The following is a 23,696-nucleotide window of genomic DNA, read 5'->3' as shown; positions in this document are numbered from 1 at the left end:
CAATGTGTTTTGGGGTGTATTTTTACATATACCCATACTGTGTGTGAAAAATATCTCTGTAAATGACAACTTTTAAAAAATTTTTATACAAAGTTGTCAATTTACAGAGATATTTCTCTCACTTAGCATGGGTATATGTAAAAATACACCCCAAAACACATTGCCCTACTTCTCCTGAGTACGGCGATACCACATGAGTGACACTTTTTGCAGCCTAGGTGCGCAAAGGGGCCCAAATTCCAATGAGTATCTTTAGGATTTCACAGGGCATTTTTACGCATTTGGATTCTGTGAGGGGTATGGTGAGTTCATGTAAGATTTTATTTTTTGTCACAAGTTAGTGGAATATGAGACTTTGTAAGAAAAAAAAAATAAAGAAAAAATTTCCGCTAACTTGTGCCAAAAAAAAAAATCTTCTATGAACTCGCCATGTTCCTCAAAAGTGATCTTTATAGCGCCGCAGCGATTTTACGATGTTTTTGCAGTGATTAGAAAAAAAATTATTTCTGTCACTGTGGTGGGGCGGACTGAACGCAAGTGTGCGCACAAGATCAGGCCTGATTGGGCGAACACTGCGTTTTTTGTAGAGCCTATAGAACATGCCCTATTCTTGTCCGCAATTGCGGACAAGAAAAGGCATTTTCTATATAGTTCTGGCAATGTGCGGATCCGCAAAATGCGGAAAGCACATTGCTGGTGTCCGTGTTTTGCGGATCCGTGGATCCGCAAAACACATACGGACGTCTGAATCGAGCCTTACAGGGGGGTGATCAATGACAGGGGGGTGATCAGGGAGTCTATATGATGTGATCAGGGGTTAATAAGGGGTTAATAAGTGACGGGGGGGGGGGGGGTAGTGTAGTGCTACTGCTTGGTGCTACTTACAGAGCTGCCTGTGTCCTCTGGTGGTCGATCCAAGCAAAAGGGACCACCAGAGGACCAGGTAGCAGGTATATCAGATGCTGTTAACAAAACAGCGTCTAATATACCTTTCTGGGGTTAAAAAAATTGCATCTACAGCCTGCCAGTGAATGATCGCCGCTGGCAGGCTGTAGATTAACTTGTTTACCTCGCGATCCTGTGAACGCGCGTTCACAGGAAATCTCGGCTCACGCGAGATGACGCGTATATGCGTCTAGGAGGAATAACCCGGCCGCCCGCAGGACGCATCCCTGCATTAGGCGGTCAGGAGGTGGTTAAGTGCATGCACTGGCATTGCAGGGCGATATAAAAAATAAAAAAAGGCTGGAGAATGCAGACCTCCCAGGTGTCCCTCTTTTGGAGGGACAGTCCCTATTTTTAACCCAAGTCTCTCTTTGCACCTTAAAGGGGTTGTCTCACTTCAGCATTTATCATATAGAGAAAGTTAATACAAGGCACTTACTAATGTATTGTTATTATCCACATTGCTTCCTTCGCTGGCTTCATGCATTTTTTTCATCACATTATACCCTGCTCGTTTCCATGGTTACGACAACCCTGCAATCCATTACTGGTGGTCGTGCTTGCACAATATAGGAAAACGCACTGGCCTCTCTGGTAGCCGTGACTGTGGTAGCGCACATCGGCTGGTGCTTTTTCCTATAAAGCACGACTACCCCTAATGCATTGCAGGGTGGCCGTAACCATGGAAACGAGCAGTGTATAATGTGATGGAAACATGAATCCAGCCAACAAAGGAGACAATATGGACAATCACAATACATTAGTAAGTGCCTTGTAATAACTTTCTCTACATGATAAATGCCATTTGCTGAAGTGACACAACCCCTTTAAATGTCCCTCTTTTTGCTCTGAGGTATAGATTTACATTGTTACATTTACAATATTGATCCAAAACGTTTTTGTCTGGTTCCTCTCGGTATATTAGACCGCACCTTGTATATTATTTCATTACTTGATACAATTTAGGTTATAGAAATTTCTACATTCAGATAATTTTTTAGCTATTGTGCGCTAAGAAAACTACCGGTATTAGGCCCCTTTCACACGGGCATGGCGGAAGAGGTCCGGTGCATTGTGAAAAACCTGCGCGAGTGCGCACGCAATTTTAGTCAGTTTTGTCTGCGATTGCGTTGTTCAGTTTTTTCCACGCAAGTGCAAAGCGTTTTAATGCGTTTTGCACGCGCATGATAAAAAACTGAATATGGTACCCGAAGCCGGACTTCTTCACTGCAGTTCGGGTTTGGGTTCGGTGTTCTGTAGATTTTATTATTTTCCATTATAACATGGTTATAAGGGAAAATAATAGCATTCTGAATACAGAATGCTAATTAAAATGTCCCTTGAAGTTAAATAATAAAAAAATTACTTCTATCTTCATTCAGCAGGACCTGCGCTGACGTTACCACGTGGTGAGCGCAATGACTTCAGCGCAGGTCCTGCAAGAAGAAGAAAGAAAACGATACCGCCTGCGCGATCAAGTGGATGAGGCGAGTAATTTTTAAAGGGAGTCTGTCAGCACATTTATCCCTTTTTAACAGTTCCCATAGCGCTGTAGCCGCAACACAGATGATTAAAACTGTACCTTTATATGCTTTTGTGGACTTGTAAAACTGACAAAACGAACTTTGATGCATATGTAAATGAGGGCTCGCAAGTGCCCAGGGGCGGCGTCCACCACATTGGTGCCCAGGCATCTCTGCCTCTTCGGCTCTTATCCCCGCCCAGCCTCTTCCTCTGCCCGCCCATCTGTTTTCTCTCCCCCTCAGCGAGATCACGCGCCTGCGCGCTGACTTCCTTGGCCGGGGCATGCGCACTGCGATGCCCATTGCTGGCGCGGCATCGCAGTAGCTTATGCGCATGCGCCGGCTAACAGATCATACAGAGAGGTAAATTTATCTGTATGATCCGTTAGCCGGCGCATGCGCATAAGCTACTGCGATGCCGTACCAGCAATGGAAAATAATAAAGTGAATGGACCTCATCCCTATTTAATAACATCATCTCCTAGCAACCATCTGTGAAAATCGCATAGCATCCTCACTTGGTTGCGGATGCGATTTTCACGCAGCCCTATTCACTTCTATGGGGCCTGCGTTGCGTGAAAAACCCAGAATAAAGAGCTTGCTGCGATTTTCACGCAACGCACAAGTGACGCATGAAAAACACGTGCACAGCCCCATTGAAATGTATGGGTCCAGATTCAGTGCGGGTGCAATGCGTTCACCTCACACATTGCACCCGCATGGAAAACTCGCCCGCGTGAAAGGGGCCTTTAAAGTGTAAAAATATGCAGGGAAAATGGACCGTTCACACTATGAACCAAAAGGGTCCCTCTTTGACCGTCCAAAAAGTTGGGAGGTATGAGACTGCTTGATAAATGACCCCAGAGGGGTTGTGTATGTTTAGAAGCCGAATTTGTAATCTGCAATAATATCCAAATTACGCATGTGCGGATTTCAGTGCAGGCTTTTCTGCCAGGTGTGAATGCACCCTAATACATGATGACTAGAGAGTTGGCAAAGTGAGTGAGGGAGTAAAATCCCGTCAGAAAGCAGAGTAATCTGATGCTCCCCTGATCCCCCGACCTCCACCAGCAGATGGTGTCACCGGATTACCTGCCATCTGCTGCAGCTTTTGTCTTCAAGCCTCTAATCTACTTGTCTGCTTTCTGTCCCCTTCCTGGCCCCGTAGCGTCAGCGGTTGCCAGGCAACAGCAGTGCAGTAACTCCAGGCGGTTATGATGGCGGCCTCCCACCAGGACTCGGTGCTGGCTGCTTCATGTATCCGCACCCCCGTCAACCCCCGCACCCGAGCCCCCCTCACCCTGTACGAGAGGCAGGAGGAAGACAGGCTGCGGATGTCCAAGGGGCAGCCGGGACTGGTGAGACACACAGAACCGGGTGCCCGAATGTGGGCGGGGCTTGTGCTATATCATGTGCTCTCTCTATACGTCCAGTTGTTGTTTTTCTTTTTCTTTTAATTGCCAATAGATTACATTTACACCCATTCACTATTTAATGAGAAATTTGCATCAAATCTCCTCCATTCACATCCAGTGAAAGGTGTTTTACATGCTGCAAAAAAACATTTTTTATAGTAGATATTCAGTGGGGAAAATTAGTCCAGTTAAGGGTACTTTCACACTAGCGTTTTTCTTTTCCGGCATAGAGTTGCGTCACAGCGGCTCTATACCGGTAAAGAACTGATCAGGCATATCCCCATGCATACTGAATGGAGAGTAATCCGTTCAGGATGCATCAGGATGTCTTCAGTTCAGTCATTTTGACTGATCAGGCAAAAGAGAAAACCGTAGCATGTTACTTCTCCGGCGAAAAAAACGGAAGACTTACCTGAATCCCGGATCCGGCATTTTTTTCCATAGGAATGTATTAGTGCCGGACCCGTCCTTCTGGTCTGCGCATGCGCAGACTGAAAAAAAGGTGAAAAAAATAAATGCCGGATCCATTTTGCCGGATGACACCGGAAAGACGGATCCGGCATTTCAATGCATTTTTTCGACTGATCAGGCATTTTTAAGACTGATAAGGATCCTGATCAGTCTTTCTAAATGCCATCAGTTTTGCCTGATCCGGCAGGCAGTTCCGGTGACAGAACTGCTTGCCGGTAGTGTTGAGCGAACTTCTGTTTTAAGTTCGGCTTCCGGTTAGCGGAGAATCCCGATATGGATTCCGAATTCCGTTGTGGTCCGTGGTAGCGGAATCAATAATTGGCCATTATTGATTCCGCTACCACGGACCACAACAGAATTTGGAATCCATATCTGGATTCTCCGCTAACCGGAAGCCGAACTTTAGACGCCGAACTTAAAACAGAGGTTCGCTCAACACTACTTGCCGGATCTCTCTGCCGCAAGTGTGAAAGTACCCTAATGCAGGTTGGTATGATGCATATCCACGTGTCAGATACAAGCTGTGTCCAAGCTAAAAATCCGATCAGAAGAGTATTCAGCATCATTTTAACTCCTTAAGGACACAGCCATATTTCACCTTAAGGACTTGGCCATATTTTGCAAATCTGACCAGTGTCACTTTATGTGGTGATAACTTTAAAACGCTTTTACTTATCCAAGTCATTCTGAGATTGTTTTTTCATCACATATTGTACTTCTTGACAGTGGTAAAATGAAGTCCAAAAATTTCCTTTTCATTTATAAAAAAATACCAAATTTACCAAAAATTTGGAAAAAATGGCAAATTTCCAAGTTTCAATTTCTCTACTTCTATAATACATAGTAATACCTCCAAAAATAGTTATTACTTTACATTCCCCATATGTCTACTTCATGTTTGCATCATTTTGGGAATTACATTTTTAGTTTTTGGGGATGTTACAAGGCTTAGAAGTTTAGAAATTCTGAAATTTCATCTCCATTTGCCAATAACTCTTGTGGAACACCTAAAGGGTTAACAACGTTTGTAAAATCAGTTTTAAATACCTTGAGAGGTGTAGTTTCTAGAATGGGGTCATTTTTGGGTGGTTTCTATTATGTAAGCCTCGCAAAGTGACTTCAGACCTGTAGTGGTCCCTAAAAACTGGGTCTTTGAAAATTTCAGAAAAATTTCAAGATCTGCTTAGATGGGGTCGCTTTTATGGAGTTTTTACTCTAGGGGTGCATCAGGGGGGCTTCAAATGGGACATGGTGCCAAACAAAAAAGGCCATCAAAATCTGCCTTCCAGAAACCATACGGCGTTCCTTTCCTTCTGCGCCCTGCCGTTTGGTCATACAGCAGTTTACGACCACATATAGGGTGTTTCTGTAAACTGCTGTATGAGGGTAATAAATATAGTTTTGTTTGGCTGTTAACCCTTACTTTGTTATTTGAAAAAAAGGGATTAAAATGGAAAATTTGCCAAAAAATTGCTTTTTTGGCACAGTATTTTTATTTTTAGGGGTTAGGGGGGTATTTTTATAGAGCAGATTCTTACAGACGTGGCGATACCTAATATGTCTACTTTTTAAAATTTATTTATGTTTTACACTATATTATCTTTTTATAAACAAAAAAAAAACATTTTAGTATCTCCATAGTCTAAGGCCCCCTGCACACGAACGTGTGCTTCCCGTTGCCGTATTGTGGACCGCATTTGCGGATCCGCAATACACAGGTGCCGTTCCGTGGGCATTCCGCATCACGGATGTGGACCCATTCACTTGAATGGGTCCACAAATCTTGAGATGTGGAATGGTACGGAACGGAAGCACGGAACGGAACCCTACGGAAGCACTACGGAGTGCTTCCGTGGGGTTTCGTCCCGTACTTCCGTTCCGCAAAAAGATTGCGGAACGGCCATTCGCGGACCCATTCAAGTGAATGGGTCAGCGATCCGTTGTGGCTGTCCCACGGACTGTGTTCGTGCATTGCGGGCCGCAGCACAACCACGGGGCGCACATGTTCGTGTGCAGGGGGCCTAAGGGCTCATGCATACGACCGTATGGCTTTTTCAGTGTTTTGCAGTCTGTTTTTTATGGATCCGTTGTTCCATTTTTTGTTTCCGTTTTTCCGTTCCGTTTTTCCGTATGGCATATACAGTATACAGTAATTACATAGAAAAAATTGAGCTGAGCATAACATTTTCAATAGATGGTTTCGCTAAAATGGAACAGATACAGAAGACATACGGATGCATTTCCGTATGTGTTCCGTTTTTTTTGCGGACCCATTGACTTGAATGGAGCCAAGCACCGTGATTTGCGGACAAGAATAGGACATGTTCTATCTTTTCACGGTACGGAAATACTGAAACGGAATGCACACGGAGACACTTAATTTTTTTTTGCTGAACCATTGAAATGAATGGTTCAGTATATGTACCGCATACTGAACTCAAAAAACGGACAGTATACTGAACGCAAAATACTGTCGTGTGCATAAGCCCTAAGAGTCATTTTTTTTTTTTTTTAGCCGATTATCTTAGGTAGGGGTTCATTTTTTGCGGGATGAGAGGACGGTTTTATCGACACTATTTTGGGGGGGCATATGACTTTTTGATCGCTTGCTATTATTATTTTGTGATGTAAGGTGACAAAAAAAAACTTTTTTTTGCACCGTTTTTATTTTATTTTTTTGACCGTGTTCATCTGAGGGGTTGGGGGGGTATTTTTATAGAGCAGATTATTACGGACGCGGCAATAATATGTTTACTTTTTTTTATTTATTTTAGTTTTACTAAATAATATTTTAATTTTTTTTTTTTTTTCGTTTTAGTGTCTCAATTCTGAGAACCAGTTTTTTATCCGATTGTCAGTGGCTAAATTGGGATATAAATTTAGTACTCCATGGAAGTGTGGTACTCCCTGAAGCAACAGTCAATGCAGAGGCCCGGATGATCGGGGCACGTGTCACACTGAGTGGTGGTGTCCTTCCGTATCCCCCTCCTGTGACACACTCTGCACTTTTTTTGGGTCCGTCCCTTTTTTCCAGTATGGCGGACCACACCTGGAAAGTGTTGGCCAGGGACGATCCGGGCGCCTCCAGTTCCCGAGGTACTCCGGCCTGCTCTTTCCCGGTCAGAAAAGATCAGGTCTTTGAGGACTGCCTCATAGAACTGAAGGAATGTCCCTGTGTTGCCAGCGCTCCGGGACAGCACAAAAGAGTTGTATAAGGCAACCTGCACCAAGTAGACCACAACTTTTTTGTACCATGCCCAGGTTTTGCGCATGGCATTATATGGCTTGAGGACTTGATCAGATAGATCAACTCCTCCCATATACCGATTGTAGACGACGATACAATCGGGCTTGAGGACCATTGCCAGGGGCAGGGGTGATGCCGTTACCATGAATTGTGAACAGTACAAGGACGTCCCTCTTGTCCTTATATCTGACCAGAAACAGGTTTTCACTGGTTAGGGCATGGGTCTCACCTCTGGGGATAGGTACCTGGAGAGGGGGTGGGTAGGGAGGCTGCGTTTATTTTTCCACACGGTCCCACAAGCAGACGTGGATCTGGCGGCGAGGGACTGGAACAAGGGGATACTAGTATAAAAGTTATCCACGTACAGGTGTGTCACGGCTGTATGTGAGCAACAAGAGCATACACAGTAAATAGAGCTACTGACCGGACCCAAACTAGGGAGGATAAAGGGTGACCCCTGTCAGACCCTCAAAGCTCTCCCTATGCTGCTAAAGCACATGCCCGGATCCAAATGGTGGAACGAGGCATGCCCGCGTACCTAAGACTGATGACCACTGTAACCCCTACAATAGTGGAAGGGGCACGGCCACCGGTGCCCTGCTCAGTATATGGAGGGAACCGTGGTCGCCTCAGATCCAGTCAGAAAATAAACAGATACACTACAATGTTTGCACACTTAGCTGAAGGAGCTGCAGCAGCAGAGAAGACGGATCCAAAGACAGCTGGCAATCTCCGGAGTACTTGCTGCAGCAGAACACAGGTCCAGTGAAATGATAGCTTACAAGTGAAGATACTCAAGCAAGAGCTACAACTCAAATGAGAAATATAATCCACACCCTACAAAGGAGGAGGGGTGATTTAAAGGCAGGGAAATCAAACGCAGGAGGAACAGCTGGGAGGAAGGAAACAGAAAGTAAAAACCTCATCACAGGGGCGGAGAAACAGAGCAGTGAGAACTCCTCCAAGCTCTAGTAGTGACATCATCACAGGGGTGGAGAAACAGAGCTGTGAGAACGTCTCAAAGCTCTGGTAGTGACAAGGTGGTAACCTTTATCTAGCAGTGGGTGCATAAGGTCCCACACAAGTTTCCCGCTAACACCCAGAGTGGGGGGACATTCTGGGGGTTGAATACGGGAATCTCGCCCCTCGTACACGAAACTTGTAAGTGTACCCTGAGGTACTCTCACAAAGTTTGTACAGCTTCACGCCATACCTCGCCCGCTTAGAGGGAACATACTGGCGGAAAAGGAGTCTCCCCTTGAAAGTAAGGAGAGACTCATCAACCGCGACCTCCCTTTCAGGTACATAGGCCTGTACAAATTTGGCCCCAAAGTGATTTTGTACAGGCGGTCCTAGGCAGGATCACCTTGGGGGGAAGGACATGCTGCAGTATCTGAACAAAGCAGGCATTTCCGGATGGCCTCAATCCGGGTACGTGTCATGGCCGTACTATAAAGTGGGGTCTGGTAGAGGACGTCCCCACTCCAGTAATGCCTGACACTAGGTTTCTTGACTAGGCCCATGTGCAGCAAGGAGGCCCCAAAATGTCCTCATCTCGGCTGCACTGACCTAGCCAAAAAGGAGCCCGGGTGTTGAGCAACAAACTGTTGGGCGTACAGGTTTGTTTGCTCCACCATTAGATTTTCCAGTTGGTCACTGAAAAAAATACTAAAATAGTCGTATTCAGTGAAGCCCACTGTGGAAATCTGGATTCCTGGTTGGCCTACAAAATCAGGAATCACGGGTTCAAAACGCTCTGGGGTACACCAGACAAGTTCACCGGCAGGGGGCTCCGGTGGATTTAACTGGTGGGCCGGAAAACTAGTACGAGCCCCAGAGCTGCTCGAACTAGGGTGGGCCACAGGGTCCCTAGCATGGCTGTAGCGGAGAGGCCGTATAATCCACAATAACTCTGCTGGTAGACAGGAACAGCATACAATAATCCAGGTAGCGTTAAAATAATCCCTTTTTCCCAAGAACTAGACGATGCATAGCTTGGGAGTCAACTAACTTAATTTAGACACAGCACACCTACTTTAAACCCCCCCAACAGCCTAATTTACATACAATAGGGTACATAGATTACTATGGTACAAGTAAGGGTGGGGCCAGACAATAGCAAGGGCTGATGGGAGATTGAGGAGGGACAGAGCAGCTGGTTTAAACTGGTCTCCCAGTGTCCCTGAGACAACACCTTGCTGGGGAAACAATGGGACAGGAAAAAGGGGGAAGGGAAGAGGCACAGAAAAGCAATGCATTTAACATAGTAAACATTACAGTAAGAGCAAGATATATACAAAGACATTCTATGGCGACAATGGCGGTCCCCTTGCTCCGCCTGGCGGCGTCTCTGCCGCCTTGGGGGCTCATCATCATCGCTAGATGATGAAGAGGATGCGGATGACAAAAGGAAAGTGGGGTCATCCTCGTCCTCACTAGGACTCTCGGAGTCGGAGGAAAGCTGGGCGTATGCCTCCTCGGCGAGAACATCCGGCGGGCCATAGGGGAGTGTGTGTCTGCGTGTGTGTGTGCGTGTAAATCTTTATTCAGTGTGTATGGGGGCACGGATGTTCGCGAACTCACCCTAAACCTAACAGACAAAAAAAAAAAGACTAACTAAAAAAAGGGCAAAAAATGTGAATTCAAAATTCAAAATCGCTAATCAACTGTCCGAAGTTGATCAGCGGTGGGGTGTGCGATGCGCTAACACATCACCTCTCAGGATCGCAGGATGGTGATTGGTGGTGTATTATCACACCACCGATCACCATCCTGTTCCGGGTTATTGGGTCCCCAGAGACCCGAATAACCCGGAATCGCAGAAAACCGCAGGTCTGAATTGACCTGCGGTTTGCTGCGATCGCCGACATGGGGGGGGGGGGGGGTCACAGACAGGGGCGTACATAGAAATCCTTGGGCCCCATAGCAAGAATCTTAATGGGGCCCCACTAACTCCATCCACTGGCCCATCCCACCACCTGCCCTGGCTTCTCCCCTGCCATACCCCCAGCAGTTGCAGCCGTGTAGACATTAGGAGCTACTTTCACACTTGCGTTTCTATTTTCCGGTATTGAGATCCGTCATAGGGTCTCAATACCGGGAAAAAACCTGCTTTTGATTGTCCCCATTCATTGTCTGAGGGCACTGTCCACTATAAGCAGCACACAGGGGGTGCTATGGTGGTGCTGGCATAATAGTATACCAGTGCCACCATAGCCCCCCTTGCCTTATGAACTGTCAGAACCTCCTAATGCATACCTCAGCTGCTGCAGAACATATAAAGCTTCGTTCACATCTGTGTTGGGGCCTCATTCGTGGATCAGGTCATAAATGCTGGACACAATTTTATAGCCTGGAAGATGGAAACCTGACAGATCTCATCATAGTCAGCGGGATCCGTCAGGTGTTGTCGTCCATGAAGTGCCAGAACCGGAACTGCAGTGATTTTCGTTGTTGTGCTCCTATGACGGCAGAACAGCGACCGTCACCAGCACAGAAGTGAAGAAGTAATATACACCTCAGCTGCTGCAGAACATTATAATAGTGACAAGGGAACTACAAGTCTCATCATCACCAGATTATTATTGGAAATTAGGGAGCAACACAGGGAGAGGTGAAAGTGGAGAGAACTACAATTTCCAGCATGTCCAGGCTGTTATGATCAGATACAAGTAGATATTACACAGAGTATAAGGCCGGGTTCATATCACCGTTTAGTTTTCAGTTCTTCTGATCCGTCAGATAAACAGAAAAATAAAGGAAAAAAAATGATCCTGTATTTCAAGCATCAGTTCTGCACATTTGGCATCCGTTTATGCCATTTCTGTCGGAGATCCGTTATTTTAGACAGAAAAAAGTCCTGCATGCAAAACGGAAAACTAAACTGTGATGAGAATCCAGCCTAAGAAAAGAGAACTACAACTCTCAGCATGTCCAGATTATAGGACATCATCTAGTTGTACCAGGTAAGAGCTTTAAAAAGAAATAACTATAACCCCCAGTATGGCCAGACTTATTATGGGTCATCAGTATACATTCCAAAGAGGGGGTATAAGAGGAGAGAACTACAACTCCCAGCATTACCAGCCTGTACTAGGGCATACGTTTAAATTACATTGAGAAACATATAATACGACAAAACTACAACTCCCAGCTTTTCTAGGATGTTATGTTATCCCAGAACACCACTAACCTCTCCTTCAGGCACCACACAGAAGCTCCGCCCCCTCACAGCGATATGCCACAGGTCTTTCACCAGTCCTCTGCACTGGTCACATGATGATGACATCACCAAAGGTCCTTTAGACTTCTGCTGCTCTGCTATTCATTGGCTTCCTGCACTGGTCACATGGTTGATGACATCACCAAAGGTCCTTTAGACTTCTGCTGCTCTGCTATTCATTGGCTTCCTGCACTGGTCACATGGTTGATGACATCACCAAAGGTCCTTCGCCACCTCTTACTTTCTCAGGTAGCCATACAAGTGTAATTAGTGGGCGGGGCCTATCCTCCACTGCGGGCCCCCTTCCCCCAGGGGCCCCATAGCAGCTGCGTGGTCTGCCTCTATTGGAGGTACGCCACTGGTCACAGACCCCCCCGGCGCATTGTCCCCAGGTGACTGCTCAATGATTTGAGCAGGCATCGGGTTCCGATCACGCCCACCACGCGGCAGTGATCGGAAATACACAGGGCGTACAGGTATGCCCTGTGTCCTTAAGTACCAGGACATCAGGGCATACCTGTACGCCCTGTGTCCGTAACAGGTTAAGGGGTTTTGTTATATTGGTGCATATTTGATTTTTAAGAATTTATGTGCCTGAAGGTATTTTGGGGCTTTACCATTGACTCCAATGGGATGCTGCATGAACTTCCCCCAATTTCCATCTTATACTCTATTACCAGGGGCGTAACTACCATAGCGGCAGACCAGGCGACTGCTACGGGGCCCAGGGCAAGAGGGGGCCCAGTCTTAGTTGGTATTATATCCTCTTCTACTCATAGGCGTGCGCAGCCTATTGCATTAGGGTGTGCACCGTAAAGCACAAACACACACGCCGTGTGTGTGTGTATATATATATATATATATATATATATACACATATATATATACACACACAAATATCCACAGATCCTCCCCAACAGTGTGTCAATTTTGATTGTACTAACCTAATACTTAAAAGACAAGCTTTCAAGAGTTTTCCTTTCTTCCTCTGTACGCTTGAGTATTCAGAAACAATCTATTCCTAAGGGTGGGTTCACATCTGCGTTATCCCATTCCGTTATAGGTTCCATTTCAAACGAAATATAACGGAATGGCAAGATGGAATGCAAAACGGAAACCTTTAAAGGGAACCTGTCACCTGCAAAACGCATATTAAACCGACCACAGTACCTTACAGTATCCCCCAGTGTGTTGCTAATCATATTTTTCTTTGCTCTTTGCGTTTCTTCATACTTGTTAAAAACGTTGTTTTAATGTCGGTTGGCGCTGTCTCCGAGTCAGGCTCGAAGTCAAGTGGGCAGCGGCCTCCTTGCTTCAAGTAAAGCTAAGCCCGCCCCTTACCCCCTCCTCTACAATTAGATGGACATGCTGCCGGGATCGCGCTCTTCTAGCGCATGCGCGGTACGCTGCCTGTTACAACGCGATCCTCACTCACCCGCCTACATTTTGCTGACTGCGGATGCTCCGGACAGTTTGATTGCGCGTGCGCCCAGCCGTCACGCTGTAACAGGCAGCGTACCGCGCATGCGTTAGAAGATCGCGATCCCGGCAGCATGTCCATCTAATTGTAGAGGAGGGGGTAAGGGGCGGGCTTAGATTTACTTGAAGCAAGGAGGCCGCTGCCCACTTGACTTCGAGCCTGACTCGGAGACAGCGCAAACCGACATTAGGGTTGTTATGGGGGCATCTGTGGATGACGCACTGTTATGGGGGCATCGTGGATGACACACTGTTATGGGGGACCTGTGGATGACACACTGTTATGGGGGCATCTGTGGATGACGCACTGTTATTAACAGTGCGTCATCCACAGATCCCCCCATAACAGTATCATCCACATATCCCCCATAAAAGGTGACATATTCCACACAGATATCCCCTTAACAGTCTATTAAGGGGATATCTGTGGGTGGCACTGTTATGGGGGCATCTGTGTGGAATCTGTGGATGACACTGTTATGGGGGGCCAGGGGGGATCTGTGGATGACACATATATAGCAGCATCTTGTTCAATATATGTGTCATCATCCACAGATCCCCCCCATAACAGTCTCCCTGACAGTGACCCCCCAACAGGGGGTGGAGGCTGGCAACTATTGTAAGACCCTGCTGCGTTCCTTATGTAAAGTGTTGTTAAACTTGTGCCAAATTGTACTACTAGTACTATTTAATCTATTACTAACTTACTTGGACAGGACTCCAGCTGGTATTCAGTTTTTCTTTTTGACACAATCACCATATTCACTGGGCATGGGCACTGGGCGGGCAGGCAGGCTCTTCAAATATTCAAACTAGGCCGGCGGCAGCGTAACGTGACGTCACTCACTCCGTCACGCCGCACGCGCCTGCTCCTCCCACTTTATTAATGAAGCAGGCGGAGCAGGCGCGTGACGTCGGAGTGAGTGAAGTTACGCGGCCGGCCGCCGGGAGACGGAGCGCAGCAGCAGTGAGCAGTCGTATAAGCAGATGTATGTCATTGAAGCTGTCCAGGGCTGGCAGCCGGGGCTCAAGTGGCAGGCGGCAGTACAGGAGGCGGAGCACAGGGGTGTGATTAGGGTGTGCCCAGGCACACCCGGCACACCCCGTGCGCACGCCTATGCTTCTACTGAAGGTGAAAACTTGGTCAGGAATCTATCCTCTAAAGGAACAACTTTTAACAAATGAGGCAGTGGGAAAAGGGTCATTGAAAAGGGTTTAGGCAGAAACCCTTCTGTCCTGTGTGGGGGGCCTGGTTTGATCCATGCTATGGGGCCCTTACTTTTCTATGTACGCCACTGCCTATTACGTACATTTGGTGAGGGGGGATATATTGAAACGTTAGACATTTTCTCAAGCAGTGGCGCCCACTGATTTTAAAGCAAAGGGGAATAAAACGCTCTTTATGCAACTTCTCTCTTGACTGTGTAGGTAGTGACTGGTTGGAGAGGGGCCACAGAACAAAGAATTGGGGTCTATACAGAATATTTAGTTACGTGAAATGAAAGGCTGTAGACAGGCACACTTCATTTGAAGAAATCCAGAAAGATCTTATTCATACCATTCGAATATCTAATTTATTAATTATAAAACCGTAAAAAAAAATAAAGTAAAAATATACACTCACCTAAAGAATTATTAGGAACACCATACTAATACGGTGTTGGACCCCCTTTTGCCTTCAGAACTGCCTTAATTCTACGTGGCATTGATTCAACAAGGTGCTTATAGCATTCTTTAGAAATGTTGGCCCATATTGATAGGATAGCATCTTGCAGTTGATGGAGATTTGAGGGATGCACATCCAGGGCACGAAGCTCCCGTTCCACCACATCCCAAAGATGCTCTATTGGGTTGAGATCTGGTGACTGTGGGGGCCATTTTAGTACAGCGAACTCATTGTCATGTTCAAGAAACCAATTTGAAATGATTCGAGCTTTGTGACATGGTGCATTATCCTGCTGGAAGTAGCCATCAGAGGATGAGTACATGGTGGTCATGAAGGGATGGACATGGTCAGAAACAATGCTCAGGTAGCCCGTGGCATTTAAACGATGCCCAATTGGCACTAAAGGGCCTAAAGTGTGCCCAGAAAACATCCCCCACACCATTACACCACCACCACCGGCCTGCACAGTGGTAACATGGCATGATGGATACATGTTCTCTTTCTGTTTACGCCAAATTCGGACTCTACCATTAGAATGTCTCAACAGAAATCGAGACTCATCAGACCAGGCAACATTTTTCCAGTCTTCAACAGTCCAATTTTGGTGAGCTCGTGCAAATTGTAGCCTCTTTTTCCTATTTGTAGTGGAGATGAGTGGTACCCGGTGGGGTCTTCTGCTGTTGTAGCCCATCCGCCTCAAGGTTGTGCATGTTGTGGCTTCACAAATGCTTTGCTGCATACCTCGGTTGTAACGAGTGGTTATTTCAGTCAACGTTGCTCTTCTATCAGCTTGAATCAGTCGGCCCATTCTCCTCTGACCTCTAGCATCCACAAGGCATTTTCGCCCACAGGACTGCCGCATACTGTATGTTTTTCCTTTTTCACACCATTCTTTGTAAACCCTAGAAATGGTTGTGCGTGAAAATCCTAGTAACTGAGCAGATTGTGAAATACTCAGACCGGCCCGTCGGGCACCAACAACCATGCCACGCTCAAAATTGTTTAAATCACCTTTCTTTCCCATTCTGACATTCAGTTTGGAGTTCAGGAGATTGTCTTGACCAGGACCACATCCCTAAATGCATTGAAGAAACTGCCATGTGATTGGTTGACTAGATAATTGCATTAATGAGAAATAGAACAGGTGTTCCTAGTAATTCTTTAGGTGAGTGTATATAATAATAATAATAATAATAAAAAATGGTGTATATGAATTGCAATTCATTAAATATATTGCACAGCAGACTACTTATTTCTCTTCACTTCCCTCACCATGTGCGGATAATGAAGGGAGTGAGTTGAATTAACCATCGATCGATGTTTATGTAGTTATTTATATCTTATTGTGCAAATATTTCCCATTAAATAACTCCTTTATAAATACAGCACATTAGTCTTTTTGTCTTCATTGATATAATTGGTCAATAAATGTCTTTAATTATTGTCCTTGCATGCTACTCCATCGTTCTAGACTGTTATCATCTACTGTATGTTAATTCCTCACTTAGGGTACTTTCACACTAGCGTCATTCTTTTCCGGTATTGAAATCCGGTAAAGGGTCTCAATACCAGAAAAAACGCATCCGTTTGTTCCTAATGCATTCTGAATGGAAAGCAATCTGTTGAGTATGCATTAGGGATCGACCGATATTGATTTTTTAGGGCCGATACCAATAATTTGTGAACTTTCAGGCCGATAGCCGATAATTTATACCGATATTCAGTGAAATTTCATTTTTGAAAAAAAAAAAATTCCTACACAAATCTGCTGAAAATGAATATTTTGATTGTTAATGTGTAGTTTTTTTTTTTGTAAATCTTTCTTTTTCATTTATACTTAATATTTTGGTGGGTTTTTTTACTAACTTTTAGCCCCCTTAGGGACTAGAACCCTTGTCCTATTCACCCTGATAGAGCTCTATCAGGGTGAATAGGATCTCACACTGTCCCTGCTGCTCTGTGCTCTGTGCACACAGCAGCATGGAGCTGAACATGGCAGCCAGGGCTTCAATAGCGTCCTGGCTGCCATGGTAACCAATCGGAGCCCCAGGCTTACACCAATGATTAATACTGGGGGGCTTGGGGGGGGGGGCACACTGCGCCACTAATGAACATAAATCTCTCATTTATTCATATACAGGAGGCGGGAGCTGGATGCAGAATCATATAGCCGGCTCCCGACCTCTATGAGCGGTAGCTGCGATCCGCGGCACCTGAGGGGTTAACTACCGCGGATCGCAGCTACTGCTCATAGAGGTCGGGAGTCGGCTATATGATTCTGCAGCCAGCTCCCGCCTCCTGTTCAATTTGAATGAATGAGTAAGTTAACATCATTGGTGGCGCAGTGGCCACAGCCCCTCCCCTCCTCTTGTCTTCTCTTCTCTCATTGGCGGCAGCAGCATCACAGGAGGGAGGGAGACACTGCTTCCTTCTCCCCTGTGCTGCTGAGGGAACCCAGAGAGCGCTGTCAGCAGCGCGATCTGTGTTCCCCATATGTTATCGGAATATCGGCAAAATAGATGCCGATACCGATACCGGTCAAAATACTGAATATCGGCCGATAATATTGGTAAAACCGATAATCGGTCGATCCCTAGTATGCATCAGGATGTCTTCCGTCCCTTGTACGATATTTGACCGGACAAAATACCGCCGCTTGCTGCTATATTTTTTCCAGCCAAAATCCTGGAAAGCTACCGCACTTGCCGAATCTGGCATTCATTTCCATAGAGATGTATTAATGCTGGATCCGGTACTAAGTGTTCCGGAAATTGTGACATTGCCGGATCCGGTTTTCCGGTCTGCGCATGCGCTGGGACATAGGAGGAACTATTTTTGCTTTTGAGTTTTGAAAAAAATGTAATACCGGATCTGTTATTCCGGATGACACCGTTGCCTGCCGGATCCGAACAACACTAGTGTGAAAGTACCCTAAGCAGACAGTTCTCATAGATAGTTTGTAGCAGTTTGTATCAATCTGCTTATGGTAACATATTGCACTAATGTTGCTGGGCAGTCTTTACTCACAAAAAGACTAATGTGCTGTATTTATAAAGGAGATATTTAATGGGAAATATTTGCACAATACGATATAAATAACTACATAAACATCGATCGATGGTTGATTCAACTCCCTCCCTTCATTATCCGCACATGGTGAGGGAAGTGAAGAGAAATAAGTAGTCTGCTGTGCAATATATTTAATGAATTTCAATTTATATACACCATTTTTATTATATTGTATTATTATTATTATATATATTTTAACTTTATTTTTTTATACTGTTTTATAATTAATAAATGAGATATTCGAATGGTATGAATAAGATCTTTCTGGATTTCTCCAAATGAAGTGTGCCTGTCTACAGCTATAAATCAAATTGATGCCATATAACTGAATAGGGTGAATCACAAAGCCAGAGCACCAAGTAGAGAAGGGAGGTGAGCCACCAAGTTAAAATATTGTAAAATGGAAGGGACCATGTTGGGAACCAGATTTGCCCATCGTTGTCCATTTAATAGAACCCTTTCATTTTTTTTTTATTGAAACTTCAAAGCTGCCATGTAGGGACTAGTGGGTAGTGAGTGGGTGACCGCCACAGATGCATTTGGACCCCTTACTTTCCTGGGCCCCTGACAGCTGTACTGCTCTGATGGTGACCCTGTATTTAACATACACTCCATCTCCAATAGCAGATGGTATTTTAGTTAAAGGGGTTGTTCCATCAAGGCAATATAACTTCTCTGCACAGGATAGGGGGTAAGTGTCTGATCATTGGGGGTACAACTAATGGGGCCCATGCCAATTACAAGAATAGAGGCCCTTGCCCCACAGTTTGAATGGAGCGGTGGTCACACATGCTGGGACTGCCGGAGATAGCCGAGCACTTGTACTAGTCAATCTCTATCAGTCCTATAGAGCTGAATGGAGTGACAGACACGCATGTGTGATTGGTGGGGTCCCAGCAGTTGGACCCCGATCCATTTGATGCTTATACCACCCATTCTACAGACTGAGGATTAGGCTACATTTACATGGATCCATAAAATGCGGATACTGGCTGTGTGCGTTCCGCACATTTTGTGGCCCCATTGTCAAAATGCCTATTTTTTGTCTGCAAAACGGACAAAACAAGGACATTCTATAATTTTCGGCACAGATGTGTGTGCTGTCCCCGTTTTTACCAGCCCCCTAGAAATGAATAGGTCCGCGTGCGATCCACAAAAAATGTGGATCAGATGTGCACCGAAAATATGGTTGTGTGAATGAGGCCCAAGTCTTTCCAGCCTCATTCTTCCCCGAAGCTTTCAGTCCTTGGTTACTTATGGCATTGACTATATATGTCGACACTTACATTCTCATGTTTAACAGGATTATCTTGACTCATCTTCCGATACCGAGGAAGAGCAATCTTGCAGAATGATGACCCGCAAAGACTGGATACTGGACATCTCGAAAGTCCATCACTCAGACAGAGAGTACTACATGCAGCTTCAGAGATTAAAACATGCCCATGTAGCCAACATGGAGGAGCTGGAGAAGATGTATGACAATAAGCTGCATCTGCATGGAGTCCAGGGCGCACAGCCTGCGGCTAAGACAGATTACTGGTAAGAAGGTTTGATCACAAGAGACATGTGTTAAAGGGGTTTTCAAGACGTTCCATACTGATGGCTTATTCTCTACATAGGAACCACCATATACCTCAGATATAACAGTATAGGATAACAAAGGGGCCTAGACATACAATATGCAACGCCTAACCAGACCACCCCAATAGACCCCATAAATGATACCAAAATATTCACATGTAATATCATTATTCTCTGCATAGGTCATCAATATCTGATTGGTGGAGGTCTGATCAGCTGTATGATGAGATGGCGCACGCGGTGTGCATGTGTCGTCTCCCTTCTCTCTTCCTGTTCACCGCTGCTGTGTATGGCAAAGAGAGAAAGTAGAATGCACGTGCACACTGCGCACTCGGCGGGGGTGCCGTGTGTCGGACTGAGAATAGGCCATCAATATTAAAAGCCCGGACAACCCCTTTAAAGGTAATGGGAGTTAGCAAAACAGCTTTAGGGTGGGCTCCCATGTTGGTTTTTACTAGGCCTGCGCGATATATCGCCAAAGCAATCGTATCGCGATAATAGACGATTGCGATATAGCGATTTGTCCGACCCAAAAAATGCTGCCATTATTTACCTACAATGATACACCTGCCGCACAGCGCGGTCGGCGGGTGTATCAACAGAGGGAGGAGGGGCTGGGGGACGGCATCTGGATTAGCAATGACAGCAACACCGACCCCGCTCACTGTTGTATAATCTTATCTAACGTGTAGGCATTGTTAAAATATAATAATAATGTGTAATCTGTAAGATGTATTACTTACGAGTTCCATGGCAGAGAGGAGTGTCAAACTCTATCTTTTATATAAAATATAAATATTTTATATAAGAGATAAAATGTCAAAAATATGGAAATCAGTCAGGAAATCCACTAGGCGGACATAAAAACGCCTTTTCTTTTATCTTGAGATTCTAAATGTAATTTATGCAATTAATGAAAACAAAGGGGCAATCAATTATGCAAAAATATAAAATTTATTTATAGAATGCATATAAATCCAATATAAAACAGACATAAGATAAATGGATAGACAAATTGACGCAGTACCAACAAACCACCGCTAGATGGTGGTGAAACCCACTATTGCTTTCTCACCAGCATAAAATTATCCGAAGACTAATGAAATATATATCATACACAATTGAATATAAAAAAGGATAAACACAGATTAATACTAGAAGCATAACTGACCCACTGTCTCCTTATGACCAATCAAAAATATATATATGATATTAATATGATATTATATCCCAATCGGCAATCATACTATGGAAATATAATTTCCCAAAGGTTTTTCCTCTACTCAGATAATGTCCAATCTCCCATTAGCAATATGCATCTTTGCTAAGAGGACAACTAGCATTAGGGAGGTGTTTAACACTATATGTTCCCTCAGTATGGGGACTCTTGACTATATGCCAAGAGGAATATCTTATTAATACCACAATCAGTAAATACAAATATACGTTACCGGGTCAAGGATGAACAGGGTTTCGGGGGTGATCAGTTCTCAAAACTCTTCCAGTAGACAAAAATTGATCCAAGTTTCTTTTTGTTGTTGAAGTAAGTTGTTAGTTGCAGTTGTTTCAGTTGAAGAGCAGATCCTGTCTAACCTTTTACATGCATACATTATACCCCATGTTATCTTAGAACTCATCCCCTTCTAGATTAGGGATCTCCAATCAGACAAGGTGGGTGTATTTGTATGCAGATAATAATGATGTCATTTTAACCCCCGAAATACTGGTGACAATGACATACTATTATTCATCCACCTCTAGATGGCACTGTTGTACCACATAACAATTTCAAACATTAATTCTAAATACCTAATACGTTCACATGACCTCTTTAACCTCTCCAATATACATCAGTATTAAGGGTTTCTTCCTGACATTTTACTTATCCATAATCTAGACATGTTGGAGTCACTATCCTCTACTGTCCTTTAGGGACAATAATCATTTTACTTGGCATCCGGGTTCACATATTTAACTCGTCCACGTGGATGAGTAATAATATTCAGCTCTCCTCATGAAACCTAATTAGTAGGAAGATAACTTAAATACTTTCTAAACCTTCTAAAGTTATATCCAGTCAGTGAAATATACATGGCATAAAATATATATTCTAAATTATATATATATATATATATATATATCGACACACTGTTACACATAGATGACATATTTTATAATTCATTGGTTAAGATATGTTGCAAATCTAAATATACCACACAGGAATATATAGAATATAATTATGAAGACATGAATGGGACATTCACACACCCAATGCTTCCTATAAGGCAGACTTTCTTAATGACTTTGTAATGAAGTAAAATAATACATTGCTATTTAAATGGTTGTCTCTCACAGACACATGTCTGTAGGACCCATTATAGTATTAACAGATATACCACATCTGCTCATAATAATTTTTAAAAGACAATACATTCTATGTCCCTACAAACATTTTACCCAAACTGAACTCTGCATAACCTCATCTCGGCCTGTTTCAATCCTACAGAAAGATTTTAGACTTTGGTTCAGCCTGTCTCTATACTTAAAGGCGCATTGATATTTAGACTATAATACCTTGAGATAAAACTGTACACCTATGAAAATGCATGACAGGAGGCAGGCCAGGCGGGCGGCGCGTCACTCACTACGTCATGCACCTGCGCCGCCCACTTTATGAATGGAGCAGGCGGCACGCGCGTGACGTAGTGAGTGACGCGCCGCCCGGCCTGCCTCCTCCCTCCTCTCTGCTATGGAACTTGTTGTAAATAATACAGCTTGCAGATTACACATGATTATTATGTTTTAACAATGCCTACAGGTTAGATAGATTATACAACAGTGAGCGGGGCCAGTGCATTAAAATACAGGGACTGCACCGGTCCCCACTGTCATTCCTCATCCAGATGCCGGCCCCCAGACCCTGTATTGGGGGTCATTCACACTGCAGGGACACTGTTATGGGGGGATCTGTGGATGGCACATAGCATAAGATGCTATATATGTGTCATCCACAGATCCCCCATAGCAGTGTCATCCACAGATCCCCCTCCCCATAGCAGTGTCATCCACAGATCCCCCTCCCCATAGCAGTGTCATCCACAGATCCCCCTCCCCATAGCAGTGTCATCCACAGATCCCCCTCCCATAACAGTGTCATCCACAGATCACCCATAACAGTGTCATCCACAGATCCCCCCATAACAGTGTCATCCACAGCAAATTAGACCTCTAGCACAATTCCCTTAAAATATCGCATCGCATATCGTTATCGCAATTTTTAGGGCCCTAATCAGAATCGCACAAAATTCCCATATCGTGCAGCCCTAGTTTTTACTGACATTTCTTTCTGCATTAAAAACACCAGCTCCATACAAGAAACTGCATTAGGCTACTTTCACATCTGCACTTTACCTTTCCGTTATTGAGATCCGGCATAGGATCTCAATAACGGGGCAAAACGCTTACGTTTTGTCCCCATTCATTGTCAAAGGGGACAAAACTGAACTGCATTACGTTCCATTTGGTTGCATCCCCATCGCGGACAGAATAACGCTGCAAGCAGCATTTTCCTGTCCACAATGTGGTGCGAAGCAAGACGGATCCGTTTTCTCGGACACAAAAGAAAACTGATCCGTCCCCCAATAACTTACAATGGTTTTAGAGATGGATCCATCTTGACTATAGAGATAATACAACCGGATCAGTTCTGAATGGATGCAGACGGTTGTATTATTATGACGGAAGCGTTTTTGCTGATCCATGACGGATCCAGCAAAAGCGTTGGTGTGAAAGTAGCCTTAGTGTTTTTCACATGTTTTGGGGCAGTAGGTATCTATGCAGTTTCTTATCTGATGTAGATGTGGTAACTATACAAGTTAAGGCCCCTTTACACTGCCTGAGCATCGGGCAGATTATCGCTTACAAGCGTTCGTAGGAATGCCTTTGTAAAGGTGCCGCCGGTTACCCAGTGAATGCAGCAGTCTCCTCCACTGACGAGCAGCCGATTGTAGAGAAGGAACGCTTCCTTCCTGACAATCATCTGCTCAATTGAACAGAGTAGTCATTAAAGAGGACC

At 44.7% G+C, this 23,696-nt stretch overlaps 1 protein-coding gene across 1 annotated transcript in view; it reads left to right on the top strand.

The window, feature by feature from the left end:
* The first annotated feature begins 3,685 nt into the window (after positions 1–3,685).
* FAM161A (FAM161 centrosomal protein A) overlaps positions 3,686–23,696 on the top strand; it is a 41,530-nt gene continuing 21,519 nt past the window's right edge. Inside the window, exons 1-2 of the mRNA XM_040429735.1 lie at positions 3,686–3,826; positions 19,341–19,579. Of these exons, the coding sequence (XP_040285669.1) occupies positions 3,686–3,826; positions 19,341–19,579 (380 nt within the window). The remainder of the gene's footprint in view (positions 3,827–19,340; positions 19,580–23,696) is intronic.

Source organism: Bufo bufo, chromosome 4 (assembly GCF_905171765.1).
Source record: "Bufo bufo chromosome 4, aBufBuf1.1, whole genome shotgun sequence".
Taxonomy (NCBI): domain Eukaryota; kingdom Metazoa; phylum Chordata; class Amphibia; order Anura; family Bufonidae; genus Bufo; species Bufo bufo.
Note: the sequence above shows the minus strand (reverse complement) of the source record. Positions and strands in the feature narration are given on the sequence as shown.